General features: G+C 41.0%; 1 protein-coding gene across 2 annotated transcripts in view; it reads left to right on the top strand.

The window, feature by feature from the left end:
* The window catches only part of Abi3bp (ABI family member 3 binding protein), a 202,736-nt gene that overhangs the window by 62,529 nt on the left and 115,770 nt on the right, over positions 1-24,437 (top strand). For both annotated transcript variants that reach the window (XM_035444460.1, XM_035444459.1), the window contains exons 3-4: positions 12,005-12,073; positions 16,434-16,566. In XM_035444460.1, the coding sequence (XP_035300351.1) occupies positions 12,005-12,073; positions 16,434-16,566 (202 nt within the window). The remainder of the gene's footprint in view (positions 1-12,004; positions 12,074-16,433; positions 16,567-24,437) is intronic.

Genomic DNA, 24,437 nt, shown 5'->3' with positions numbered 1-24,437 from the left:
TGCCATGAGTTCCGGTTAAACCTGGTCAATAATGTTAGACTGAGTCTCAAAAGAAAAAAAAAAAAAAAAAAAAAAAACTTGTTTTAGTAGATTAATTGAGGCAGTAGAAAAATTTATCTAATGCTCGCAAGAGTCCAGGAATGGTGTTAAAACACAGAATTCTTGACGGGCTTTGGTGGCACACGCCTTTAATCCCAGCACTAAGGAGGCAGAGGCAGGTGGATCTCTGTGAGTTCGAGACCAGCCTGGTCTACAAGAGCTAGTTCCAGGACAGCCTCCAAAGCCACAGGGAAACTCTGTCTCAAAAACCAAAAACCAAAAACAACAACAACAACAAAACCACACACAGAATTCTCAATGAATCTTCTAGATTCCTACTCCTTCATTTTTTGAATCATATCCCAAATGCTCTCACTTTCTGCTTTTCTGGTCCTGAGCTCACAGAGGCCACCTGCCTCCAAGTAGCTCTTGCTACTCATTTTTTTTTCCCAGTTCCCTCCCCCTCCTATTCCTCTCCACTGACTCCCTCTTCTTATCAGTCATCCACTCCCCAGGGAGGATGAGGCTTTCCATTGAGGGATCATCAAAATCTGTCAAGTTATTTGGGGCAGGGCTTAAGCCCTCCCCGTGTATCTAGGCTAAGAAGTCCGTACACTAGAGGATACATCCTGGTTCCACTGCCAGAGGCTACTCAGTTTTATGTTCAACTGTTGATCATTTTGCAAAGATCTGGGAGAGGGAGAGGGAGAGGGAGAGAGAGAGAGAGAAAATTCTCAGCTGTCTGATTCTTTCTGACATTGTTAATCTGTAAATACTTTAGGACAGTATCCCCAGAGAGAAAGAGGGGGGAGTAACAATCCATCAGTTGGGCAATTGGGTAGCACAAGGCAAATAGCTTTACTCTGCTTGCTCAAATAACAAATGGAAAAGAGTCATACATTCGGAACCAGTGCAAATTCTGACTGGAGTTGTCTTCTAGCCAGGTGTTAGGAATCACGTGGGTTTAATGGAGGCAGGTGCTTTAATTCTCACAGTTGTGATCATTTTATAAGGAGCATGTTTCTATGTGCAGCTTCAGGCTTCCCAGCCACCATCTCACCGAGTGTTCAGGGCTAGTGCTGAAACTGCAAGCTAGTGTGCCTTTAGATGTCCTGAAAGAAGCCACGAGCCAGAATGACCACTTCCATGTCCTTGGAAACTTGACTCTCTACTTGAGAGGCAGCAGATAGAAAGAGTGCTTACGAGTCAAACAGTCTTGGATTCAAATTGGATACCCCCGTTACTGTGGAGTGGTTTGGGGTAAGACATTTAACGTCTCTGTGTTTCATTTTTGTTGTGTATAAAGTAGAGAACGGATCTCCCAGAAGTGTTATGGAGACTGGGTAAATGATCCGCGGCAGATTATATAGATCCCAGCACAGAATACAAATGTTTTGTAAATTCTATCAGTTTCTGATAGAACAAACAAGCTCAATGGTCTGTTCTTCATCTTTCTGGCCTTTGCCTCAGTTGCTAACAAAGGTTGGGCTATATTTCCACAAAAGTTTTGGCTTATGCAAGATTTTAGTGTCTAGTGTGAAAACTCTTGGTCAAAGAGTGGCGGTGTGACTTAGTATGCTTTTATATTTGTCACTGAGAAGTGAGGCAAGGAAATCATAGATGTTATGTTAGCAGAGGTATTAGTGACTGAAAACAAATTGTCATATTCATCTTACTGTTGTGTCCGGAGCATGTTTTCTTGACAGGGATAGCTCTCAAAACAAGATTTGGAAACAAATCCAAAGTGAAATCTGAGGCCATGATGCAGTCATGGTGGCCACACACCTGGCTCCCGTGGCCATGGTTTGATCATCAAGGGGCAGCCCCTGAATTGAATCTGCCGGGTGCACGTGGTGAATAGAGAGCAGGCACTGCTTAGAATTCCACAGACATGGGTTCCAAAGGAAGAACAGTGATTCCCACTTTCTAGATTCAACCTTTTAGCATCCCTAGTAAATTAGTTAATAGTAAGAATATACAATAAGGAATTTGACTTACTTTACTAAACACAAATGTAAATGAGAGAGTAACAGTTCCACTTAGTCAACTGATAACTTGGTAAGTGTAGGTAGAGTTTTAATAGTTTATTTTGATGTGTTTTGCTTTTATTTCACAGGAGAAACTCAAGTTTCAAGACATTCTGAATAGAGTTCACTTACAGTAATGGAGATGTCAACAAACATAAATTAGAAGCTGTCATTTAACATGAATTACACAGTAGTAATGGCTGACCCTTAGTTAGAACTGCTTATATTTAATTTTCATATGTGTGGGGTGGAGCTAGAACTCATGATATATCATACAAGGTCTCGGAACCATTTCTCTCTTTCCCAAATGTGGTTCTGGGCATTGAACACAGGACATTGGTCTCTGGGTCAAGCAAGCACTTTACTGGGTGAGCCATCTTGCTGACTCTTGCCTTGATTTTTATACTTAACTTGAAAACTAGAAAATCGTACAACTACCACTGCGATTTAGAAGCATAGCTTTCCTTTTCTATCTCTACATAGTATATCTGTGCATTCTTTAAGCATTTTGTTCAGAAGTGGGATAAAGTTTAAAATAATGGAAGTTGCTACTGCTTACTCTACTGAAGGCAAACATCAAAGGAAAGTGGTTGTGGATTTATTAGCAAAAAATAGTTAGAAGTAAGCTTGATGAGAAAATGGAGGTGTTATACAGGGAAGTAAATATGTTGGTCTGGAAGAATAGTGTCGGGGAAGAGGCAGGATAAAACAACAGGAGGGAGTGGTGCAATATGGCCACGGGGACCAGGTGAAAACCTCACTTCCCTGAATCCTTAGATAATCAGCAAGAGGCAAACAGGTGTCAGCAATGAAGATGGCAGTTACCAAACTTAAAAGAGACAGCTGTTGAGCACATAGCATTTGGGGGAGCCTCTTACTCAGTGGTTGTCAACCTGTGGGTGGTTATACACTTGAAGGTAAATTGACCCTTTCACAGGGCTCACATATCCTGCATGTAAAATATTGACATTACGGTTTATAACAGTGGCAAATTATAGTTATGAAGTAGCAATAAAAATAATTTTATGGTCAGGGGCTACCACTACATGTGGCATTAAAGGGTCACAGCATTGGGAAAGTTGTGAACTACTGCTCTTACCCATAAGGAAATCTAAGCTTAAGTGAATGTCCCAAGGCTATGTGCCTAGTTAATGGCAGGTCCAGACAGAATGTGACCCCAGAAATCTGGTGAGACTGAGCTCCTATTTTATGGCTGCTCAACACTTAGGAAATGGTATTTGATCTACAGTAGGGGACTCTTTTGATCCATAGTAGGAAGACCCTGGTGGTTTGCTCCCGTAATGCCCCATTAAGAATCTCTATAAAAAGAGGTCAAACATCATAACTTGCTAATTCATAAAAATCTGACTGGAAATGTGTGACAACTATGTCCCCAAGATGTATACTTTGCCACTGCCACCACCACCATTGTTGTGGTTGCCCCCTTGATATGTGACGCCTCATCTACTCCACAAGGGGCCAAGGCAGAAAACATTTATGGTCCACTCTGTTTTCATAAGACTGTTTTCTTCTAGTACACTCCACATGAACTGCTGCTGTTATTAATAGCAGAATTCTTGTACTGTTCATCTGGTCTTGAACATATGGGCTCAAGAGGTCCTTCTGCTTCAGCCTCCTGGGTAGCTGGTGCCATCAACTACAGGGGCTTTTATCACTACTGTCAATGTTAGTAATTGTGCATGTGTGTTCGTGTGTGCGTGTACGTATGTGTGACCTGTCTTCCCTCCTACTCCACCTAAACAAAGTCCCGTGAGCTGACGATTCTAGCGGCCTTATATTTCTTTTCCTTTTCATGTTTTGAACTTAGAAACAACATAACTTAATGAATGGGAAAGGGTCAACCTTGACTCGGATAGTCTGAAGGAACTGTATTACTTAAGATAGAGTTTTTTCCTCTTATCTAAAATTGCTTTCTGTTTCTGAAATGTTATTTACTATGTGGGAAGTATTTAGCTTTACATCTTCAAGATAAATCCAGTTTTTTTCTCCATTAAAAAACTAGATATCTAGAATCATTTGATTTTCTTCCAAGGCATAAAATTTAGCAGAATTTAAGTTTCAAGAAGGGATGGTTAAAAGCTATTGGTATAGTAGGTATCAAGTTCTCAACCAATGCATACTATCATTTAACCAGTCACCCTGAGTTTATACCAGAAAGGCCTGTTCTGAAAATAGACAACCATTGCCCCATGTGCTACTAAGAATAAATCCTTTCAAATCTATTTTTTGGCTGGGTTTACCTGTACATTAACTGTATTTTAACTCATCTTCCTGATCTAATATATCATCTGCAAGTCTGTCTTTTCTTGGAAATTCACTAAAACAAATTAGTATTATCTCAGTGTAAAGCCCAGAATTTTATTTTTCAACAGTATTGTATCAGGCACTGAAACTAAAATCTAACTTTCCAAAGTTCATTACTGGTTATACATTTAAAATGTCCCCTATTGTCATGGGCTAAAAGGATGTTTCACTCTGGATGTACTATTCCAGAATCATTGCAGGAGTCTGGCTATTAGGAAGATTTTAAATGGAAAGCTAGCTAATGATAAAAGATTAAACCGGAGGGTCTGAGGGATATCCAGAAAATAGAAATAGAAGAAGAGAATTAAATGCTAGAATTTCCTTTGCTTTTAGGCATATCTCAAAACCAAGGACAATAGTCTTATCGGTTTTCGTAATTGCCTGTCATGTTATTTCTCTTGGAATGGGTTTCTGGCACAGCACATTAGCGTTCTTTGGCTTATGTGAGTCATACCATGCTGGGCCATGCAAAGCTGCATTTGGCTTTATTGTTTTATGCGGTGGTCAGATTGGAGTCCCCCCACCCCAATGTATTCACCTGTGTCTTATTTCACCAGCTTAATGAGGCCTCCCAGAGGCAGAGCTGGGTCTTATCATCCCCATGTGTTTGATAACCAGACTCCAGACTCAATGAATTTGAACTATTCTCAGTTCTCCAATCCAAGGCTCATTGTCAATGAAACAAAGCATCTCTCATGGCCTGCAGTGTTAGTCTCTGGGAGAAACAGTTCTTTGAGTTTAGGAGTGAGTCTACTATTGGTCAATACCTGGTTTGCCTATTGCCTGGTGTAATTATTAGCATGTGTCCCATTTTTCTCAATAATTGGAAAGGTGCCTTGATCTATTTGCAAGGGAAAGCCGAGAGTTCTCAGCATGACCCTCAGATCTTTCACAGTCTGATCATTGACAGCCCAAACTTTACTCTGCCACTGGTGATGGCTTGTAAGAAGGGAAATCAAGGGGCAGTGTTGGCTGTGACTTCTCTACTGTGTCCACTCACGAAGTGGGGTGCTCAGTAGCTAATCAACATATGCTAGGATGGAAATTTTCATCAACCCAATGATTTTTGAGTTCTCTCAAAGTGCTAGGCCAAGGAATGGGTCAGTTTTTCCTGGGAGTTGCCCTGTAGAACAGATAGTGTAAACAGCATCTTCTTTATTCCAGAGAAGACCATGGATCCCTGGAGGGTTAGGAATATGCCAGCAGCAGACTGTCTCCAGATCTGTATTGGTCTTTAGCCACCACAGCACATTGCTTCTCAGCTCTACAGCATACACGTGTTCCAGTACTTTTCAACTCCATTTAGAGAACAATTCTTGGCACTAACCCTACCTGGTAATGGCAACTGGAGCATTTCAAAGGGTTGGGGGAACCAACACCCTGCTGGTTTGAAGTCTTTAACTTTGGATACTATTCTTTGGAGAGAGCATGACCTGCTCTTTCATTAGACCTTTCTAGAAAGACAATGTTAAACTTTGTAGAGTTCATGGGTAAATGTATGTGAACCAGAATGTTCTCTCCTTCAAAATCTAGCCCCGGACAAACATTGAAACAGCTAACGGACAACAAACATCCCATGCTAAGCTTTTCTGTGGGGTTCACATAGAAGCACAGACAAGGAAACAGTGGAGGCCAGAAAGCCAGCAATTTAGTAGCTGACAGGCTTGGGAAGTGGGAAAGGATGTGTACTGGCTGTTAGGACAAATGGGTCAGGGAAATCTGTTATTAAGTATTTGTGATGTCAGGGGGAGAATCTGTCAAGGGGGGGAATTGAAGGAGGGTTAGTTTGGGACAGTGGGTGGATGAGATGTACCAGGCTCTCTGCCAGGCCACAGGAAACAAGATGGGGCAGCAGATGGAGGCAGTGTGCAGGGACAGGGAGTAAAATGTCTGATCAGTGCTGGCTTCATGAGCCGGTGACAAGTACCCTTGGAGGATCTTATGTTCAGTAAATGAGCTATTATCACTTTTCTCAATCTTAGTTTTCTTTATGTTTCATTTAGTAAGTGGTGTCTGTCCTGTGGACCCACACCCCAGGGAACCTGAGCTTTTGTGCCTTGGCCTTCCACACCCCCTCATTCTCTTAGTTCAGTTTTCAATTGTCTGTCTCCAAGACTCATTAGTCCCTGCTCCTTGTGTCCAGCATGCCTTGGTCTTAGAAACCTGACTGAGGCAACGAGGAAATAAAGAAATTATAAACACACACACACACACACACACACACACACACACACACACACACACACACACACAGCTGGGGTGGTGTGGGCTGGAGAGGCACTGACTATACAACCAAGAACCTCAGCACATGTATTGTGTACAGCACAGGAGGGGGAGCTAGCTAGTTTAGGTAGAAGTTCTCTGTAGAGGAGCAGTTTTAGGTTGCAGTCATCAGGAGAAGCAAGCTTCCATTGGTGGTTTTTCCACACTGCCAACATGCATACACCCAAGCAGGGAGGCATTGCCACTTCCCTGAGTCTGACCCGGGGAGGTCACTCAAGATGTAATCTGCTCCCCACACGTTTACTCTGAACCTCCTTTCTCCTTTTCCCAGCACCACGAGCTGTCTGATTGGCCATCTACCTCTCACTCGAAATTAGCAATGTCAGCTGGCTTCCATCTCTAGCAGACCCTTAGGTGTGAACTCGGGAAGAGCTAGGGCAGCTACACACATACTATGGTGTCACATAGCCAGATGTGGTGGCAGTTGTGCTTGTACATGCTGGAGGTATCACTGTTGTGGAATATTAGCTAAAGATATGCTACATTCCTTTGTGCTGTGGAATATTTATTTAATGATGCAAAGATGTGTTGCATTCTGTTACGTTGCATTTGTTTAACTCTGCAAAGCTGTGTTACTTTGCCTGTCTAAAACATCTGATTGGTCTAATGAAGAGCTGAACAGCCAATAGCTAGGCAGGAGAGAGAAACGGGAAGGGGCTGGCAGGCAGAGAGTATAAATAGGAGAAATCTAGAGAAGAAAAACAGCAAGTACCATTCTGACTCTACTTGGGTATGTGAAAGTCTCAGTGCATGGACAACAGTCATATGAGGTGTATAGGGTCCGAGTGGCAGATCTGTGGCAAAGAGAGCTTGCATTTTCTGTCCTGAGAGCGCAGGTAGGGAGAGAAGAAACCTAATGGGACACGTCTTTGTCTTCATTTGTTTTCTGTCAATATAGCAGAATATCTGAGACCAGGAATTTACTAAAACAAGAGATATATCTGGTCCATGATTCTGGAGGCTGTTAGGTTGAGGACTAGGCAGGTGCATCTAGAAAAGGTCCCCTGCTGCACCACAGCATGGCAAGTGGGGTTGTGTGGCTGGCATATATGTTAGGATGGGAAGTTGGCACGAGAGAGAGAGAGAGAGAGAGAGAGAGAGAGAGAGAGAGAGAGAGAGAGGGAGAGAGAGAGAGGGAGAGAGAGAGAGAGAGGGAGAGAGACAGACAGGGAGAGAGACAGACAGGGAGAGAGACAGACAGGGAGAGAGACAGACAGGGAGAGAGACAGACAGGGAGAGAGACAGACAGGGAGAGAGACAGACAGGGAGAGGGACTGACAGAGTCAGGGGGAGGGACTGACAGAGTCAGGGGGAGGGACTGACAGAGTCAGGGGGAGGGACTGACAGAGTCAGGGGGAGGGACACGGGGAGGGAGGGAGGGAGGGAGGGAGGACCGACAGGCAGACAGACAGACAGACACACAGACAAGTATTGCCTTCCCAAATCTCATCCAATGAAAGTAGAACACTGAGCAAAACTCCAGCGATGTCTCCTTTAATGGGGTGTGTTTTTGAAATGGTGCTGTTTTGGAAACACCATTTGAGTGTTTTCTTCCAAACACTTTAGTGGACCTTGAGGAGTGAATGAATATAGCAGGGCTCTGGGGACATTGGGTTCAGAGAGAAAAGCCCTTTTCCTTACATCTTCATCAAAGCTGAGTTTCCCTCTGGTGATTCTAGACCCCCACCCATCCCACTGCACGGACAGCAGGGGCTGCTTGTTACTAGAGTCATCAGCCATGCAGACTTGCCCTCTGACATGTGCTGACCTAAGCTGTAAGCTCCTTCAGACAAGGCCTGTGTGTATTCTGGACCCCCTTCTGTGGCTGGCATTCAAGTCCTTTCTGAATTGCTGGTGATTCTGTGATGGGGCTGGCTACACTTCTGTGGATCTTTTACACTTTGGTGTTATTCCAGTCCTGAAGGCTGAGGAAGCCAGGGTTTTCTTTGAACAGAGGGGCATAGCAGTGTGTTCTGTCAAACTGGGCACAGATTCATCATTTAAAAGTTATTGTAATATTTGATGGAAATACTTACCAAACAGCATAGGGTTTTTCAAATTGTCTCCAATTACTTTTGAGGCAGAAAAGGAAAAGGTCTATTGATCCACACTAAAACAAATACTTGGTAAAATAATTTTGTTAGGTAAAAGAAACAGTTCTGTAAATAGATTTATTAATTCTGTACTTAATTATGAGACTTGCAAAAAAAAGTGGTTTGTGTTTATTGACTATGCTGGTTCCCAATCTCTAAGAGTTTTCTCCATTCTTCATGCAAACCTCCATTTATTCCTTCCTTCAAAGTATGTTAACCGGATAACTACTGCTTTTCAGGCTTTTGGAAGCACAAATGAACAAAGCCTCATCTCAAAGTGTGGCCAGGTCTAGCCTGAGCTCTGTTTACCAAGTCTTTCTATAGAGACTTGGAAATATTCTGAAAGGTGGGCTCACTTAGTTTCTGATAGTTGCAGTTCCATATATTCTTTTTCTGTGAACTAACAAAAAGCTAGTAATCTAAATGACTTACTGAAATTGTTAAACTGTGTTCATAACTCAGTAACCATTGTGAAGTTATCGCAGCACCAACACCTCTGTCCAGTCTTCTCCGTGGGCTCTTGATATCCATGGTCCTTTGCAACCTCTTCTCAGCCTTTCCCATGAGCTCCTGAGTCATCATCCTTTGACACTGGATAACTGTTGGCCCCAGTGAGCAGCAGGAGTCCTCAGATGTCTATAAATTTGTCCCATTAGTGTTTTCCCCAAAGAGAACTCCCACTCTTTGTTAAAATTGGTTTTGCATCTTGTTAATTGTGTTTTTAGGACCTTTGGACACAGTTTTCCAAACCCACGTTCTGTTTGTTCACTGTAATAAACTCCACCTGATTAGAATAGCTTCTGTTGGACAATGTATTTTGAAGACTTTTTACAGTGATCTCTATGAGTGAGCGTGATCTCTAACTTTCTTGGGGAAATGTGTGTGTGTGAATTGGACAACCTTTAAGTCAACAGCAGGCCTAGAAGTGCGAAGTCAGCATTTTGTAGATCCTGCAACTTCTAAGCAGAATTGTGGAAAAGCTGCATAAAATGTGTCAACTTTTACTCCCCTTTGACACAGGCATGTACATTTTTGGATGTTCTAATTTAACTTGTGAGTGAGGGATAACTGAAAGAGAATTGAATTGTCCTGTTTTTCCCTTTTCTTCCATGTTGGCTAACAGCAAAAATGGACGTAAAGAGGTTTCTTGTTGGTTTGTGTTTCTTTAAATATCACCTTATTTCTCACTGAAGCAAATTCTGGCTTGAGTGGACCATGTGTCAGTGACTCCCTACATATCCACTTTCTTAGCCAGAGGTAAGATTTGCTTGCCTCTTCTATTGTGTGTGTGTGGTATATGCCTACATATGTGTGTAGGCATGTTGACCTGTGCATATTCATGTGGAAGCCAGAACTTTACTTCTAGTATCTTCTTCTACTTTACCTCTTAGTTTTTGAGACAGGGTCTCATGGAACCTGGAGCTTGTTGCTCAGTGAATACACTATTACACATGGTAATTTCATAGGACATGTAGGATCAGCATGCTGTGTCATTAGTTTATAAATTTATTAACAGTTTTTGTACCCAAAAAGCATTATTACATAGTAGTTTATTGGCATCTAAATTGTTCTACAACCCTAGCAAGCTCACCCAATGGTGACTGTAGTCCTGTTATTGAATTTGGGTTGAGCACTTCATAAGGGAATTTCAAATAAGCAAGATTCACTTCCAAACCCATGGGGCTCTGTGAAGGCTTGAACACGCCTTGTCTGTGTTCATGAGGTCAGATGGCCATGTGTTCATCAGTCATGAGGTAACTATGCAACAGACACAGCTCTGAAGTGAGTTCCAGTGATAGCTTACCTTAGTAACTAGGAGGGCAGATTATAGCAAATAGTGAAATATCAGCTATGTAAATGAAGATGGCTCCATAAAGCCTTGGGTAAAGAGGCCTCTTCCATAGCCTCAAAGGGGAAATGTAAACACAGAATAAAAATAAAACAAAAAGGTCTATCTGAGCAAGTGGTTCTGAACTCTGGTTGACTGCAGCAGCCAAGTTAAATTTAATGAATTAGAAGTCTCAGGTCCCAAAGTTCCTGAAAAAATACCAGGATAATAACTCAAGTCCAATAAATTTGTTAACAGAATACTACTTTTCAGGTCCTAGGTGTTTTTGTTTATGTTTTACCAGACCGTCATCTTGGATGCATTAGTTCTGTAGGCTTCTTGTATTTTTACTGGCATGTCTCTTTTATGTTGGGATAGTTTTCTTCTATGATTTTTTTGAATATATTTTCTGTGCCTCTGAGTTGGATTTCTTCACCTTTTCTATACCTATTATTCTTAGGTTAGGTCTTTTCACGGCATCCCATATTTCCTGGATATTTTGTGTTAGTGATTTGTTGGACTTAAGATTTTCTTTGGTTGATGAGTCTACTGAGATTTTCTCTTCCATCTCTTGTATTCTGTTGGTTATGCTTGTGTCTGTAGTTTCTGATCGTTTACCCAGCTTTTCTATTTCCAGCATTCCCTCAGATTGTGCTTTCTTTATTGTCTCTATTTCAGTTTTTAGGTCTTGAACTGTTTCCTTGAGAGATTGTTGATATCTTGTATTTTTGGTTTGTATTTCCTTCCATTTGTTTAAAGGATTTTCTCATGTCCTCTTTGAGGTATTTTATCATTTTCATGAAGATGTTTCTAAGGTCATTCTCTTCTGCTTCATCTGCATTGTGATGTTCAGGTCTTGCGGTGTATAGTCTCCGGTGGTGTCATATTGGGTTTTCTGTTGTTGAATGTGCTTTTACCTTGTCCTCTTCTCATCTTTTCTTCTGGTGGGTTTATCAGGAGTCTCTTCCTCTCCTAGTGGGTATGGGACCAAGGTTTCCTCCTGGTAGATGCAAACAGTTCCAGTTCTGATGTCTGTCCTCTTGTCGTGGATGGAGGCAGAACTGCCACCGGGGCCTTGACAGTGGCTGGGTGTTTTGGATCCCGGTGAACAGGAACCAGAGACAGCCCTTGATCTACCTGGGCCCCTCGATGGAGGCGGACCTGCCACTGGGGCCTCGGCAGTGTCCGGGTGTGCCAGATCCCGCTGCCAATCTTGGATCTGATGAGCAAACCCTTGGTGTCAGATGTCCAGCTTTTTAGAAAGTATTAATTTTCCAGTTCTTGCGTCTTATTCACTGGAATCAGAGAGAGTTTACCACTAGGAAATGTTCATTTAGGATATGGGTGTGCTAACTCCCGTGCTGGTTCTAGGAGGATTTTGCTGAAAGATAATGTTGTTGTTGTTTCAGATGCCGAGCCGAAGTATCTGATAGTCGTGCGACCCGCTCCTCCTCCCAGCCAGAAGAAGTCATGCTCAGGTACAGCCCTTGCACTGGATTTTCTTGTAGTTAGCTATGCACCATGCAAGTTCACACTCTGCCACACACCACAGATGGCATGTCTTAGGAATGTCCTAACAATGGAGGTGCAGAGAGTATCAGTCCTGAGCCTGCAGCTTACCTTGTTAGATGAGCAGCCTAGCCTGGTCTTAGACACTGCTCTCAGCAAAAATTGGCATTGCCCCTCTTGTCACTGCCTATGCTGATGTTTATATAGCTAAATGTTCTCTTGACCTTGGTTACTGTGAATAAGAATGAACAAGAGTAAACTTTATGACTGTGATATTGTTGCCAACCTGACAGGAGCTAGAATCACCTTGGAAACATACCTCTTGGCACACCTGACAGAGATTATTTAGCCTCTGGGTGTGCCTGTGAGTGATTATGTCAAGTAGGTTAATGGAGATGGAAAGACCTAACAGTGGGCAGTATGGTTCGCTGAGCTTAGATCCTGGACCACATAAAAGGAATGGACTAGCTGAGTGCCTGGATCCATCACCCTCTGCTTCTTGCTTGTGGAGGTGCACCAGCTATTTCAAGTGCCTGCTTTGAATGAATTACCCTTGACTCATGAGTCAAAATAAACCCATTCTCCTTTAAATTGCTCTTGCTGGGGTATTTAGCCACAGCAACAGGAGAAAAACACAAAAGATTAAAAGCTTGCCATGTCCAATTAGTAATACTTCATCCGAGCATTGCTCCTGAAGGAAAACATTGGGTCCTCTAACACAGAGCATCTTCCTTCCCATGAGCAGTATTGACCACAGAGTTTTGCTCTGCAATTTCTGTGAATCCTTCTCAATGATTCCCTAAGTATGTTTACCTTTTGAGTAACCCTGGATGCCCTGCACAAAAGCATCTGTTTGTTCTGCTTATCTGACAGGATAGGATGGGAGAAACAGCATTTGACACTTCTGCCACACCAAGCATAGGGGCCGTGGCCACTCTGAATTTTGTACTCAGTGGACCAGCACAGGACTGTCACTGGAAATCTGTTTCCAGCACCCTTTTCTCCTTTCCCTTGACTTCCATATTTCTTTTACAAGTAGCATGGAAATGATCAAGCATTTTTTAAAAGCAAATAAATTTTATTATATATTATTTTTTAATGACAATTAGAGCAATTTTAAATTAGAAACAAGCTTCTTTTACATGTCAATCCCAGTCCCTTCTCCCTCCTCTCCTCCCCTGTCCCCCCATCCCAACCCCTTTCTGCCCCCCAAGGAGGGTGAGGCCTTCCATGGGGGAATCTTTGAAGTCTGTCATAAGATCAAGCATTTTAATAAATAGAAATATATATGAATTCATCACCCCAGCCTCTTACCTTAAAGCAAGAGGGGAAAACTCAGTATCTTAAGACAGTGTTCCAAAATTTTGAACAATAAGATCAAATGTGATTATGGTGTCTTCGAATGAGATTTCATTTGGCTAGTACTGAACTATTTATTCATATAACCCTGATCATATAAATAAAAATGTACATGTAAATAAAAATCAGACACTGAGGCTTTTTAGCTCAAGTGATCATTTCTACCTTCATTTCAAGGTTTTTGCCAGTAGCCATGGAGATGATCTCTCATTTCCTCATTCCTAGCTCAGGAGATTGTGTTACCCTCCTCAGCACACAATAGTCTGCCTTTCCTCTGGGGTAATGGCTGTGATTCCTGGTTTTTATTCTGCATCTGGGAGAGATGCAGTGTCGAATGCAATCACCTCCATTCGTTTTACATTTGCATCTGCCACATGGATTCTAATTAGCTAATCTTTTTCATATTAAAACCACCAAGTTAGTGACATAATTGTTTGAACATGCAAGCTTAGGATCCCTTGGCGAATGAAATATACATTTTTCATCTCTGAGCTGCATTTCATCTCGTCATACACTGTAAGCAGAGCCAAGGATTCACTGCAAAGGAAATTAGAAAATAATCAAGGAAACTCAAATAGGAGTTTTTACCTTCCATCCTGTGTAACTTGGAACACCCTTGCGACTTTTCTGGCCCTTATTGTTCATCTATAAAATAATATTGTTGTATTGCATCTATGACAGTCAACTCACAAACAGGAAGAATAGTGTTTGTTTGCAACTGTCTGTGCCTCCACCTTCAGTCAAGATTCTCATCTCTTCTCCTTGGAGGTCAAATGTAGGCCACTTAAATCAGCATCTGCAAGGCATGATGACAGATGCATTTGAAAGGTTTACAGAGAAGAGTACATGCCAACAACTATTATGATCTTCATAAATGACTTTAGACATCATCAAGAGGCTAACTTCCCTAGTTAAGTTTCTAGTGTTCTGTTACTAAGTCAAATACCCAAACTAACCTTAGTTTTAGAAGTTTGATTCCATAATCACTGGGCCCCATTCTTTAGGGCATTAATACTCTCTTTATGATCAGAAGGCAAAAAAAAAAAAAACTGGACAGGGAAAGAGACTGGGATTCTACAATCCCCATTTTAGGGCAGACCCCCCAAAATCTAAACTCTTCCATTATGTCTTACTTCTTGAAGTAGCTCCCAATAACAGCATGGAGTGAAAACCAAGCCTTTAGCACAGGGATGCTCACTCAAACCATAGAACCATATGTAATAAAACCCAACTGTTTATTATTTTTAAGTTGAATGTGTTTGATACTTCACCATAAGGAAATGCCAGATGTTTAAGGTTATAGATTTACTGTTTTGAGCATTACATGATGTATGCAGGTATTAAAAGATATGACACCCCATAAATAAGCCAACTGTATTAGAATGAGGCATTTTTATATCACTAGGTTCTGTAAATTCTGGATTCAGAGGCTTTCTTCCTGGAGTCATAATTGACAGAACTTAAACATAATTAACTGTCATAATTGACAGTTTTCAAGAGCATTTGTTTCAAATAGTTACCATTACACTCACTTATGGGTTCCTGTCCTATATACTTTAATAAAGGCCCCAGGCACTGTGGTGTAGTCTTCCAAGCCCATAAGACTAAGAAAACAGAAGTTCTTCCTTTGATTCACATTTAAACTCATGGATAAAAATCAATTTTGTAGACTATATGAAAAGCTGAGAAATTCTCAAAGAATTAATAAGTTATAATATTTCAAAAACTCTCTCATAAAGCTCAGAAATTACTCAGAAAAATTTCTTGACATGATAAAAGCTAAACCAAAAAGGAAGGACTATCTTTCCAAGTTGTCTTTGTGCATTCATTTTACTCAATATATCAATCAAGAGATTTTGTTCCTTTCCCCTTCTCTGGGGGACCATGTATGTCTCTCTTAGGGTCCTGAGCAAATTGGGAGCATGGGGAGAGTGGGGAGGGGGTAAGAGAAAGAGGAGGGTAGAAGGGGGGAGGAGAACATGAGAGATCAGGAAGATCGAGTTGGGGGAAGAATAGAGGAGAGCAAGAAAAGAGATACCATAATAGAGGGAGCCTTTAGGTTTAAAGAGAAATCTGGCACTAGGGAGATGTCCAGGGATCCACAAGGATGACTTCAACTAAGAATCTGAATGGAGAGGCTACCTTAAATGCCCTTTCCCTATAATGAGATTGATGACTACCTTAAATGCCATCATACAGCCTTCATCCAGTAGCTGATGGAAGCAGAAGCAGAGATTTACAGCCAAGCCCTAAGTGAACTCCTGGAATCCAGTTGTAGAGAGGGAGGAGTGATGAGCAAAGGGGTCAAGACCATTCTGGGGAAACCCACAGAAACAGCTGACCTGAGCAAGTGGAATTTCATCAACCCCAGTCTGACAGCTGGGGAACCAGCATAGGACCAAACCAGGCCCCCTGAATGTGGATGTCCGTTGAGAGGCCTGGGCAGTCTATGGGGCCTCTGACAGTGGAACCAGTATTCATCCCTAGTGCACAAATGGGCTTTGGGAGCCCATTCCTTATGGAGGGATACTCTCTCAGCCTAGATACAGGGGGGAGGGCCTAGGTCCTGTCCCGAATGATGTGTCAGACTTTGATGATCCCTCATGGGAGGCCTCACTGTCCCTGGGGAGTGGATGGGGACTTGGTGAGGGGGGATGGGAGGACTGGAGGGAGAGGGAACTGGGATTGGTTTGTAAAATAAGATTGTTTTTAATTTAAATAAAGTTTTATTTAAACAAATCAATCAAAAGGTGCTGTGTCCTCACTGCCGTTTCCACTGACACCAAGAGAAATGAAGAGGTTTTGGAGAGGTGGGGAAGATGGAAAAATGAAGTGGGACTTTTTGTTTCCTTTTTAATTTTTAAATTTTCTTTTTGGGGGAACACTATGGGGGCGGGGGCAGATATGGAAGAACTGGGATTGGGTTGCATGATGTGAAATTCTGGAGTTAACTGTGCTCTGCCTCCACAGGTAAATCTCGCTCTCGAAAACCTCTCCAGCTCGTGGTTGGTACATTGACGCCAAGCTCAGTCTTCCTGTCCTGGGGTTTCCTTATCAATCCACACCATGACTGGACGTTGCCAAGTAACTGTCCCAATGACAGGTAATTCCCCATGTTAGAGATTTTTTTCTCATTACTTTTGATAGTAAGGACACATGCTTAGACAAATGTACAAACTTTTGGACCCTTGGCATTTACTTACCACCTATTAGCTACACAATTGTTCTAGGTATGAGGGGTACACGGACATCTAGTAAGGGACCCTGCTAGTGACAGAACTGTGATCTGAGGAGAAAACATACGGATGTATGTTTATCAGCAAATGAGCAAATACGAGGGGACGGATCAAATATCAAATGGGCAGAATCAGCAAAATAAGCAGTATCATGTAGAGAGCACAGAGGAGTAACTAAAGATCTAAAGGAACAGATACATACATCTAACATGTCTGTCTGTGTGTATATTATATATATTGTGTATGTGAATGTGTATGTATCCTTTCAAATGATCAGAAATATTCCTTATTTTATGCACTACTAAGTCTGTGACTTATCTTGCTCCAGTGATTGATTTGATTTTTTCAAAGAACTTATTTTTTAATGATTATTGCAGTTGTTAGTGGATTCCAGTACTAAAATAAATAAATAAATAAATACATTGAGATAAGCTCCTACTCTGTAACTCAGGTGACCTTGAACTTACTGATCTTCCTGCCTCCACCTCCAAAGTACTGGATCTTTGACCTGAAAATTCAAGAGTGCTTGAAGCAGGAGTCTTTGAAGTATGGTCTCTTTTCTTCTTCTTCTTTTTTTTTTTTTTTTTTTAGAGACAGGGTTTCTCTGTGTAGCTTTGGAGCCTATCCTGGCACTTGCTCTGGAGACCAGGCTGGCCTCGAACTCACAGAGATCCAATTGCCTCTGCCTCCCGAGTGCTGGGATTAAAGGTGTGTGCCACCAACACCCAGCTGAAGTGTGGTCTTAAATTGAGCTGAATCACTGTTGTCGTCATTGGGGAACACGTAACATGCAAACTAAAGTTCCCCACCCCTGACTTCACTGGGTCAGAAATTGTGGGTCTCAACTATCTGTGTTTCAACAAGATTTCTAGATGATTCTGATGCCCACTGATAATAAAGGAAAACTGGCTTAGAAAACTAATGTGCACACAGGAGAATTAAGCAGAGATGAAACAGAGAGGTGTTTGGCAGAACAATTGAAACAGTCACTTGTGTTTTTTGATAACTGCAACTCACTTACCCCAAACCCCAACACAATCTTTGGCTCTGTCTGAAATGAGCAGTGTATTTAACACTGAACCATGATCCTAAATGGCTTATAAAGAGTATTTGCTTCCCATAAATATTTACTACATAGATATAATTCAAAAGTTGTAACTGTACAAGTTTGCAAAAATCTCAAGATTTGAGACATTTAAAAAGGGGTTTCTGTAGTTCTTGTTTTAAACACTAGAAATTCAAATTTGAGAAAAGTTGTGTTTCTACTTAAAATAAAAAATGTAAGGTATAATTTAAACACAGTAAAATCTATAAAACTTGTGCAGTTCGAGTTACTTTGGTATTTTATATTTGATAACATTAAGAAATAGAATGCAGAATCTTATTCTCTGTGCCTGAGCATTTGTGTGTCTCTGTGTTATCACCTACTTCAAATAGATGTTTCTCTGATGAAGGGTATATCTATGGGTAAAAGGCTTAATCATTAGGAGTATGTTTAATACTGTGTCCATTTAGCAACATACTGGTAGTAGGTTCTTGCTGAGGGCCGATGACCTATCTAGCCCAAGGTTCTTGTCCTAGTAATGGTGCCAGGTATGGGTTTCATCTTGTGGTGTGAGACCTAAATCCACCAAAAGTGGTTGGTTACTCCCATAATGTTCATTTCACAGTTGCACTGATGAGCACAACTTGCAAGGCCAGTCATTCTTGTAGTTCTCAATGATCAAAGCTAGGTAAGATGATGGTTTTCCTCTGGTAGAATGCACAGTACCTCCAAGCACCAGGAAAGCTAGCCAGGAGGGATGAAACTTCCACATCAGGACCAGATTGCTCTCTTCATGTTCTATGACTCCAGCAATAGGGTCTTATTGTCAAGTTCTAGAGGGCAACAAAGACCAGTACCAATAGCCTATAATGTTTGGGTGTCTGTGGGAGCTCATTGACCAACATGGAAAAGAAGAAACCCTTTTTTTTGCACTGGGATTTTTATCTTTTAACTTGTGATGTCTAGTAACATTGTTGGCCTGTGGGTAGGAAGTGGGGATCAATCTGGGAGGAGTTGGAGGAGGGTGGTGAGTATGATCAACACATATTGTATGAAATTCTCAAATAGCCAATAAAAACAAAGAAATAGAATTCCAGAAAGTAACCTCCCCCAGAAACATCCCCTGATTGGATTTTTATCACTATAAATTAGTTTTGCCTCCTCTAGAAATCTGTATAATTGGATTCACATTGGTCTGTCTTCATTCCTTCAGCATGCTTTTGGATTTCATTTCTAACATTGCAGGTGTCAAAAGTCTACTCCTTTTTTATTTCTGGGTAAGCATTCCAGTATGCGAATATTCTAGTTCGTTGTATATTCTGCTGGTGGGTACAAGAATTGTATTGATGAGGCTGGAGAGATGGCTCAGTGGTTAAGAGCACTGTAATCTTCCAAAGGACCAGGTTCCAATTTCCAGCACCCACATGGCAGTTCACAACCATCTTACCTCCAGTTCTAGAGGATTTGGGTACCTTCTTTTGTCCTCTGAGAGCACCACATACACATGGCCCATATGTGTGCATGTGGGCAAAATGCCAATGCACATAAAATAAAAAATAACAAACTGTTGGTGGTTGTTTTTGTGACTATAGCTTCTATAAACATTTTCATGTAAGACTTTGAGTAAATGAACTAGTCTCTTGGGTGGAAAGTACCTCCAGTTGGAGTTGCTGCATTGCAGGTGTACATGTAGGATGTATATTTAACTATCTTTCTGACTTCATCTATATTCCTTTATGCAGGCTGTGAGCGCTCTGCTTGCTGCAAACCTCTTCAGTGTTTTGTGTTGTGGCATTTTTCATTGTAGCTCTCCTGGAATAGCGCTGAACCATTATACTTAATGTGCACTTACCTTGCACTAAGGGTAGCTGAGCTTTTGGGCTGTAAGATTATTTTTGTCTGGTTTTATTGTAAACTGAGCTGAAATGAAAAGCCTTTAAAGGTCTTTGTAAGTTCTCAAAAGTACCTTTTAAATTACTGATTAGGAAATCTAAGCTGAAAAGAAATGAAACCAAATTTTTCTGCCTGTGACCATGGTCCTCAAGGAATAAAATACTTGGGGGAAAAAGCACATGGATGATTATTTCCAAAACTCTTTTTTTTTAAAAAAATAATTTTTAAGAGTTTCAAAAAATCTGAAATATTCCTTATTTCACCCACCATTAAGCCCATGACTTATTTTACTTGGAAAATACTCTTGAAAGTGCGTATTTGTTTTATGATAATTCCAGTTTTTAGTCAGTAGTTCAGTATGCCAACAATGAGAAAATAATATGCGGGTTGAGTTGCTCCCCACTCCCCCAAAACAAAAGCAAAACAATAACAAAGAAGAAAGAGGAGCAAAAGAGGAGTGAGGAAGAGAAGAAAAAGAGAAAGGGAATTTGATACTCATACAGCAAAAATGCACTTTGGTTTTAATGGTTGCTCAACTTGCTCACTTGAATCCTTGAGGTGATATGTTCCACCAAGATCAGCAGCAGCCAGGGGAATTCTTGGAGAATGTGCAGCAAGTGCCTTCCAGTGCCTTGTGACTTTCCTTTATTTATGCTTGAGTAATGCTGACCTTTCCCTGAAGAATTTATCTACTCTTAGTTCTGATGGACAGAGGTTTCCATAGTTGGCAGCCCAGATGGACAGAGCATTTTAGAGAATGTCGGAGCAGATGCTGAGAGCTAGGCTGTAGACTCTAAGGCTTGTCTGACTCAGATCATAAATACATCTCACCCTTACCCCTAGCTCACCAATTCTGGCCCTGCCTATCTTGTTAAATAAATGCAGTCATGTATATCAAATTACAGTATTGAAGTTCTGCTTTGAGTAAAGTGTTCAAAAGGTTAAATGTCATGTCAAAATGATTCCATCTTCTTAAATCTGAGTTGGGAAAAATGGGGACCTGTTAAGACATGACTTGAAGAATTAGAGATTCATGGCTGAAAAGGAACATTTTAAGTACTTGTGGGTTTTGCTTTCCCAGGCATCTTTGCTCCCAATTCAGCACAGTTAGTAATGAGCTCCCATTCTAAAGCTTTTGTCCTGTGTCAGAAAAACGAGCAGTACTTATTTAAAAGCACCGAAAATACTGTATACATTATAAATACCCAAGTGCCTCTACCAGAACTGCAAATAATTAGAAACAGACTTGGAGAAATTAACCCTCATTTAGTCTCACTTCCTTTTTATGAGGTTAGAGCAATCTAATAGTTTAGAATAAGTAACAATAGCTCAAGGAGATGATTATGTCTTGAAAATTAGAAGACTAATATATCTGAGAATTTTCTTGCAAGTAACACTTTCTTTAAAAAGACACTGGAATCTGACTGCCCTTGGATTGCTGCAGAAACACAATTGGAGTTGGAGTAAACCAATAAACCTTCTGTAAAGACTGATTTATAAAAACTGTTCCACATTGGTTTCTAGAAATTTCCATTATCTCATGCAGAGAATGTTTCAGACAAGTTTTTCCCTTCTTCCTTGACTTTGGGCTTTCCATGTCAAAGCTCTGACTTAGTTTCCAATGAGGGCACCCCATGCTCTTCTTGCTTTAAGCTTGGGTGTATTCATGGGCAATTGATCTAGCTCTTCAGTCCATTTTTTGCCCTGCTTTTGCACAGTCTATCTGGATCCTTTTGGATCCTTTCCACAGTTCATGCTGGAAAGTAGATGCTTTGTCTGTGGTTTTGTGCTCAGTGGTCTTTGACTGGAAGAAGGTAACATTTGTCCTCAGTCTAAGACCAAAAGATAACTTTCTAAGCTGACGTAGAGAAAGGATAAGATTTTTTTTTAGTCAACATTTGCTTTAACATTGATTGCTTCTTTGTTCTCCCCATTCTTCTAACTTGGCAAGACTTTCAAGATGGCTTTTTCAACTTTATAATTTGTTTATTTGTCTAACATTTTCATGTTTTTTATGTAGTATAAAATTAGCACTCTGTTTTTTTTGGTTATTCAAGAGGGATAATAACTTTTATTATAATCTTTTTCTTCTAGACTTCCTAAGAAGTATGCTTTCCCCCTGTCTCGCTTAATTGAACCTGGAGTTCAGTATAGTGTTCAGTGAGAGTAGGGATAATGTCCCCAGGCTGGTGGTAAACATGAGCTAAATGGGTAAGCAGGGAACTGTCCTCATTTTTTGTTACTATTATCTCAAAAATCAACCTGACAAAATTGAGTCCCCCCCCCTTTTTTTTCTGGAAACATCATCTCACTTCTCTTATTACCTGGAAATATATTGAAATTCTCCTTACACACTAACTTGGACTTCATTTACTTTTTTTGTATTTCATTTTCTATGGGGTCTAAAGACCCCAAGTCATCCTGGTTTTGCTTGGAGAAGTACTCATGTCTGTGTCTTCATCTTTTCCTTCTCTGTTCCCACATAGACAGTCCCAACTAAAGCATTTCCCTGCTACCCACATTCTGACAGTAGCACACTGGCCATGTTCCCTGGCTCTTTTCCATGCCTTAGTCCACAATACCTTCAGCAATGCTGAGGAAATCTAGATTGATTGCTGTCAGTTTAACCCTCCATCCCAAATTCACCCTGACCTCTGCTCTCATCTCTCCTCCCAGGATCACATTTTCTGACTTCAGTACTCCTGATTCCATTTCTTCCCACATCCTTTTATACTTTGGCTCCCTGGTGGTCAGTCTCTTCTCTCTTTCAGTTGCCCCTTCATTGCCACTGGTATCCTGCCTCCTGCGTACAAATAGACTCAAGGTTTTCACACCCACATTCTCTTGATCCGGTTCTGTCTTCCACACTTCTTTTCAATCTCTTTTCTTAATCTTTAAGGCTATTCTTATGTTCTTGATCTTTACAGCATCCCCATCCATTTTTATTGGCTCGCATCCCCTTCCCTCTTCTTCACTGAGATGTGTTTGTCATCAGTGATCTATTAATTACTAAATCCAGTAGTATTTTCTAAGCTATTATCTTCTCTATAGAATTATTGGTCAGATGATGATTGAAAATTACCACAAGCATTCAAAGATAATGTGCTAAATTTATGCTTTCTAAGAATAGAAAAGACGGCTGGGCATTGGTAGTGCACGCCTTTAATCCTAGCCCTCGGGAGGCAGAGGCAGGCGGATCGCTGTGAGTTCAAGGCCAGCCTGGTCTCCAGAGCGAGTGCCAGGATAGGCTCCAAAGCTGCACAGAGCAACCCTGTCTCCAAAAACCAAAAAAAAAAAAAAAATAGAAAACTGAGTACACAAGAAATAATGTGGGGAGGAATACATGGGTCTGAAACAAGACTAGACATGAAGGGATAAGGGACCCAGACGTTCACAGAAATGTGGATTATGCAAGGACTGGACTCAGGGAAGATTTTAAGATAGATGTGGAACTTATAGAAGCTTAGTTCATTCATTGTATTTTATCATTAGAAGATTCAGTCTGCTAAAGATGCCACACACCAGAGTATGATGGGATGTGGACAGTTTTATTATTAAGAAGGTGAAAAAAGGTAGGCTATGCCTGTAGGGAAATACAGTGACAGGGTTCAGAGAGCATCCATTTTATGATTGCTTTAGTAGATCTCACAACACCTACACAGCTTCCTTGGAAGGTCAAAGGAAAGGTTGATGTGCTTACAAAGGAAGAAAGTGGTATAAATTACCAACAAGTTCACTCCCCTGAAATCAAAGGGGAGATAGAACTGAAAGGATGGGATGAAAGAAGAATCTCTGTCCAGTCACTACAAAGAAAGAACATTAACAGAGGGGATGCTGGGAGGAATTCTTTGATATACGGATGGGGAAAATATATAGTGCCCATGTTTTGGGAAATAGTTATGTCAAATTCAAGTCTTGCTGAAAAAGTGTAGTGCACAAAGTGGCTAACGATGGGAAAGTTTTAAGGAATAAATTAATTTTGTTTTGGACTTTTCCCCTAAGTATAGTTCACTGTCAGCTGCATCACAAATTTAGTTTTTGCCTCAGGGAGGGTTTTAGAATAGAATATTTAATCTGTTGATGAAAGAAATTTCTATAAACAGTCTCAAAAGGTGTTTAGTGGAAAACCTTCTGAGATAATTTATTTGTATGAAGGAACAGCTCCCCTAAGGTCATGCTGTTGTTGGCAGTTTGCTAATAGTCAAGCCACTACCTACTTTTCAAGTCACCATGATTTTTTTCCTGAGGCTTTTGCTATGTAGCCCAGGATAGCCTTCTACTCCTGATCCTGCAGGCTCAGTGCTTCTATTGCAACTGAGCATCAGCGTGCTCCAGCATGCTCTCTCTATATGATTTCTCTGTCATACCAAATTTTTCATCTATTCAAGCTTCCATGCCTCCTTCTCTATAATAGTCAAACTGGCCTTTCTCACCACTATCTACATTGATAATTGCATGAGGTAGGAGGCTTGTAAAAACTCATACAGCCAGCATTTGATCCTGAAGGTTCTCAGACAATGAGGAAAATGTTGACTATATGTTAGTGTGAATACACAGTAAAACAAGTTAAAAGCCTTTAACAATACCAAGTTGACTGTTCTCTGATTCTGGGTCATTTTACATTTGCTTTCATTTACTTTCACCAAGCACCAGTGCAGAAAGAGAATTTGGGGTAGATCAGAAGCATAGCTTGGGACTCGGAAAACAAATGAAGAGTTTGACTACTCAGCTGTAGCTGCTATAAAGCCTCTTCTGACTCTATAGTCTTACTTTGCTAAGATTTTACCAAAAGACTAACTG

Source organism: Cricetulus griseus, chromosome 4, assembly GCF_003668045.3.
Source record: "Cricetulus griseus strain 17A/GY chromosome 4, alternate assembly CriGri-PICRH-1.0, whole genome shotgun sequence".
Classification (NCBI taxonomy): Eukaryota; Metazoa; Chordata; class Mammalia; order Rodentia; family Cricetidae; genus Cricetulus; species Cricetulus griseus.
Note: the sequence above shows the minus strand (reverse complement) of the source record. Positions and strands in the feature narration are given on the sequence as shown.